This window comes from Curcuma longa, unplaced genomic scaffold, assembly GCF_044706935.1.
Source record: "Curcuma longa cultivar G26 ecotype Majalengka, Jawa Barat unplaced genomic scaffold, ITB_CL_G26_1.1 contig_22359, whole genome shotgun sequence".
NCBI classification, from domain to species: Eukaryota; Viridiplantae; Streptophyta; class Magnoliopsida; order Zingiberales; family Zingiberaceae; genus Curcuma; species Curcuma longa.
Genome location: NW_027431883.1, coordinates 1 through 5,353, shown reverse-complemented (window position 1 = coordinate 5,353; position 5,353 = coordinate 1). Strand labels below are relative to the sequence as shown.

Here is a 5,353-nt window from a genome sequence, read left to right as displayed (position 1 = left end):
AGAACATGGATACATTTAGGAGCATTGTCCGACCACATAGAACCTAATTTCATATCTTTCCGAACTCTCAAAATCCATCAATCACTTTTAGACAAATCAACTAATGGATTTAGAGAATTCAAAATGATATAGAATCAAATACTATATATAAATACTATATGTTGAGAGTATCCATGCTCTTAAATACCAATTTGATACACTATATTGAGAGCTATGAATTTTTAATCATAGAATACTTTTTAATCGATTGCAATAATATAACCATCGAATCGATTGTTATAATGTAGGAATTAATTAAAAACTTTTTTATTTTTTATTTTTATGAAGAAGCAAAATGAATATTGAGTATATGATTTGATAATTTTAAAATTTACTTACATGATGATTTAGATATTCGAAACTTTTATATTAAGACTAATTACAAATTACACAGTAAGTGGTACTTTCCTACTTGTCCGCTTCCTCTGCTTCGGAGGCCAAACTCTTTTCGTATACGAGTTGTGCGAGCAAGCCGACGAAGATCAACCCCAACGCCGCAACCTTCCGCCACTCCACCTCGGGAGACGCCAACACGGCATTGAGAATGGTGACGGCCAGTACCACCATGAGAGCCAGGTAAATATTTCGGCGGATGTTGGACGCCGCCGCACTCCTCCTGCCAGCTTCTTCGAGCGTCCGAGCCTCTTCTCTCACCGCCTTTGTCGTCTTCTCCTCCATCACTGGCGACTTCTCCCGCAGGCTCTTGAAGAACAAGCCCTCGTTCCGGTCCCGCTCCATCTGCTCCTCGAACTCCTCCAATACCTTCTCGTTCTGCTCCATCTCCTGCCGGTTTACCTCCGCAGCTTCATCGATTGCCTGCGCGCGGCTCTCCAACTTCTCCAAGATCTACTCCACACAAGGGAGGGAGTGACTTATATATGTTGATGGATCGGAAGAAAGGGGTTTAGGGAGGGAGAGGTAATTAGAAGAGTGAGAAAGGGAAACCCTACCCTGACGCTGGCCTCATCAAGGTCCTTGAGGGCTTTCTCACCGATCTGCTCCAACTCGGCGTTGGCCTCCTCAGCGAACTGGGTCAAGTAGGCGGAACGCTCGTCCAGAAACTCGGTGACGCGGACCTTTTGGGTTTGCAGCATAGCGATGCGGGCCAGCAGCTCCTGCCGTCGTTTGTCTCCTTCCGAGGATGAGCAACCGCCGGCGTCGTTGGCGCTGCAGAAGCAGAAGAGAGAGCGCCGCCAATGGCCTGCTGGTGGCTTGGTTCGGTGGGCGACCGATGCATTTGGGCGGAGGAAGAAGGTTGGTGGCAATTGCAGCGCCTTGAGGGCGTTCATGATCGATCACAACGGGATTAATTTCGATTAGGTTGATTTTGGTCAAGGAATTCGTGTATCATTGGGGAAGGCGTTCGGCTAAGAACTTGTTGGCATTGTTTTACCATTTTACCCCTTGGATGAGATATTTTGCTCCCGCACTTTCCCTGCGCCGCTCGCTGGAATTCTGGAACCACAATAAATTGCATCACATACTTTCTTTTTATTAATTAGAAATGCTCCATCTTCTTAATAGGATATTCGATTTTCATGTTAATTTTTTTTTATCAATATGATATAATCTAAATTGAACTTTCAGTTAGAGAATAACCAAGAACTAAGTCAAAGATTATATTTTGATTATATTTTATAGGTAAGGGGTGTAGCGGTAGGGTGTTGGTCACGGTATCTATAAAGCGTCTCAAATATTTATGATTTGATTTTTAATTATGATATATTTTAAGATTCTTTTTTTCAGTGAGAAAAAATTTGCAATATTAGACGGTTGAATCATCCGTCACTTATGCTTCTGAATTTATCAATGATCGATTAAAAAATTAGATATTTAAAATATTAAAAAATAAATATATGTATTTCATATGTACTAATTGTAATGATATTGCCCAGCTCCATACTATTTGTCTTAGTCATTAAATTTCAGTTCCAATTAACTGGACTATATCAATTGGCTGGAGGTTTGATCAAATTGTCGGAACTTTGTCCATTTGCTCGAGCAGTTTTATAATCAATTCAGGGTGTGCAAAAATAGTCATTGACTGGTGCAGTTTTACTTGATAACAATGCATGAATTCTTTAGTATTTTTGTTGGATCAATGATGGCAATTAGAGGGGTGAATACTGAATAGACATTTTAATTTTTTTATTATTCTTATTTATAATGATTAATTATGCAGCGGAATAGATATTCCTATTTCCTAAAACTCTTATACAAGAGACTCTGAGAATTATGTCTTTATCCTTTTTAAAATTCCTTTGAAGTGGAGAAATATTGTATTATTATGTTCAAGTACAATACAACAAACAACTACAAACACAATGTAAAAGACGAACGATTACAACAATGCTTTTGTTTCCTTTCTTATTTGGTTTTTATTTTTTGGGCTCAAGGAGGCTTAGAATGTAACAACATTCACCTTAGAACTATCTAAGATCCCTCTTATAAAAGCCTCTCCTGAATCAACCTTTATAAACACTTGCTCAGATCTGGACAATGTTGTTTAGACGACTGATGAAGCACCTCCAATCTACTCTACTTTGTCATATCATAATCCAATTATTTTCCCACAACTCTCCAATGACTCGTTCTAGCTAGGCATCAGTTGACTTCCCCATGTTAGTGCAATCAAACCCTAAGAGATCGAGTAAAAATATATAATATTTTGATGGATTGAGAAAATAGCTTAAATTAGGATTATTATTGTATTTAATATGTGCATTGAGTCATGGAGGACTTGGAGATATACAAATGTGAATCATTTAACGTGGCCAAGGTCAATTGAAGATATGATAGCTCAATGTCGATGGAGTTTAGAGAAGGATGACGTGACACATTGTGGGATTGAAGGATCAGGAACATCGAAGGATGACTGAATCGAGGAATCAAGCATTTTAGGCAAAGGTGTAGAAGATGACACAAGGACAAACTGCAAGCTTGGGTGTATTTGAGGGATGAGTAGTCTAAAAAGAGATTGTAGGCTAGGAATGTGTATGGGGGGGGGGGGGGGGGTGAATATCGTGCTTTAAAACACTTTTAATTCTCAAAACCTTTTTGAAATCAAAACACAGTAGAAAATAAAAATAAACATATATAAATGGTTACTTAGTTCGCAGTCTAACAACTATTACTTCAAGGTATACGAGCTCTTGGATCGTTGTTGGATAGACAACACTATAATTTATCCTCCCGAAAAATCTTTTGAAGAAGGAGAAAAATTCATTACAAAAATAGAGGATAGTAGCAATACTACTATAGCTCTAATGAAATGAAGTACAATACAATTACCGACAATTAAAAGGTATAGAACTTTCAACATTGGTTGTCGGAGAGCTTTGGCTTGTCAACAACACTTGCATGATCAAATAGAAAATGAAAGAGTTGTATTGTATGAAGATTGATGTTGAGCCTCAGAATTCGAGCTTCTTTTATAGTCTTCCGTCGATTGACTCAAAATCTAGATCGGTCGACTACACCTAGTATTTCCTTGCTTGTTCTGATCTGATCAGATCAAACCCTGCGCAATCCTCTTGATCTGTCGACTGAATGCCCTAATTGATCGACTAAACATTAGAGTTTCCTTTGGTGCTAAATATCATTGCATCCTATCCTCAATTTCTTTATAGGTTCAGTTGATTGATCCTTGTTATTAGTCGACTGATCCTTTATTTCATTCTAGACTTGGATCGTATCTCGATTGTTCTTATTGATAGGCTCCTGCAATAGTACGGTTATTGTTAAGTAATAAAAGATATCGAACCACAAAGACTGTGGAATTAATCACTAGATTAACACAAAAAGAGTTGTGAACGAATGAGTTTTGTTATTGGAGCAGGAGAGAAGAAGAACTAAAGGACCTAATCCTTGAACAAAAGGCAATCAACTATATGACAGGTAAGGGAAATGATTCTAGGATTTCAGAGTCCTTGAGAGTTATGACTAATAATATCATGGATGTTTTGTTATTCCTCAATGTTTATATCAATATAGAGATTCTACCCAAGCTATCCAATTAGACCTTGTTAGGCATCATCGAAATAAATCATTAATCTCTAATGTTATGATCACTAGTTCGAGATGATACCTAGATAGTCTGGGTCTATAGTTTTCCCGCTGTCATCGGACACTTCGGTAATACTACTGGTATCCTTCCCTCTATTACCGAGTACCCAATTAAGGACCTTTTACTAGTAATCAATAACTATTAGTTATCCCTCATGAGAATTTATTACCGAGTACCCAATTACGGCTTAAGAATCTCTTCAGAAAGTCCATTTAAAAAGGTTCACCTTCTGTCACAAGGCACCCCGATCATACGATCCTAAAATTTTCTGTAAACCGTAATTCACTCCCATCCATATGAAATCAAACCTCCAAAATATCAACAAATATGCACGAGATGCAATTCCATATAACAAAGTATAAGCATGTTATAGAAGATAGAAAATACAAATCCATTGAATATAATCATCTGTTACATCTCAATTTCTCCTATATCCTAGAATTAAAGAGATTTACTTCATGACGGAGGGAAAACAACTCAAGAAGAAAGAAGAAGAATTCATCATTGTTCCCAAAACTAAGAAAGAAAAGGAAAAAGGACTTATCAATATGTGCAACCTTCCTTGAATTGTGATCTCCTCGTCAGCGGTGGATGAAAGCGGTGGAGTTACCATAGGAAAATGGATGTGACGGCGAATTCCCCCTTGGAAATGTGGATACGGTGCCTCCTTGTCGTCCTCTGACAGTTCCCCCCTCAAGGGTGAAGGTGCCTAGAATTCTGTCCTGTTCAGTTTCTGTCAAACAAAAATTTTACAAGGACAGAACCTTTCTAAGCAACCCATATGTTCGATCAGACATGTGCTTGATTGATCAAGTAAGTTCTTGACCAATCGAAGCATACCTTGATCGAAGCATAAGATCGTTGAACTCTTGTGTTGGTATTCAAGATCCATAAGAAGAAAATAACTAACTACGCAGCGGAATGATTAAATTAGTCATACCTTTCTTCTTGAGATTGTTTAGATGATTGTTCGTTACCCGAAGACCTCTTGATCTTTTTATTGGAATGTATACTATAAGCCTGACTTTTTATATGAATATCTATTTTAAAATAATTTGAAATGAGAATCATTTTGGTCAAATGTTTGCATTTTATATTCTTATATATGTTAATTCAGTTGTCCACTTAATTTATATTGTAGATAACATGGTGTGTGGTGTTATATAGAAGATTATGTTATCAGTTCCTTATAAATTATAAACAGTAGCTCACAACTGTTGGCGTTCTGGATCTCCGTCCTATGTTCCG

General features: G+C 37.5%; 1 protein-coding gene across 1 annotated transcript; it reads right to left on the bottom strand.

Annotated features, from left to right (window-relative positions):
• Window positions 1-341: 341 nt before the first annotated feature.
• Window positions 342-1,404, bottom strand: LOC141817874 (uncharacterized). Its single transcript, XM_074705497.1, has 2 exons — window positions 990-1,404; window positions 342-885 (listed from the first exon to the last, which is right to left on the bottom strand). The coding sequence occupies exons 1-2, from the start codon at window positions 1,326-1,328 to the stop codon at window positions 448-450; spliced, it is 777 nt and encodes a 258-aa protein (XP_074561598.1). The 5' UTR covers window positions 1,329-1,404; the 3' UTR covers window positions 342-447.
• Window positions 1,405-5,353: the final 3,949 nt, after the last annotated feature.

What these genes read in the sequence shown, in the direction of transcription:
- LOC141817874 (XM_074705497.1), bottom strand. Translation starts at nt 1,328, where the DNA reads ATGAACGCCCTCAAGGCGCTGCAATTGCCACCAACCTTCTTCCTCCGC. An exon ending in TTGATGAGGCCAGCGTCAGG is followed by an intron (nt 886 to 989) that starts GTAGGGTTTCCC and finishes TGTGTGGAGTAG; the next exon opens with ATCTTGGAGAAGTTGGAGAG.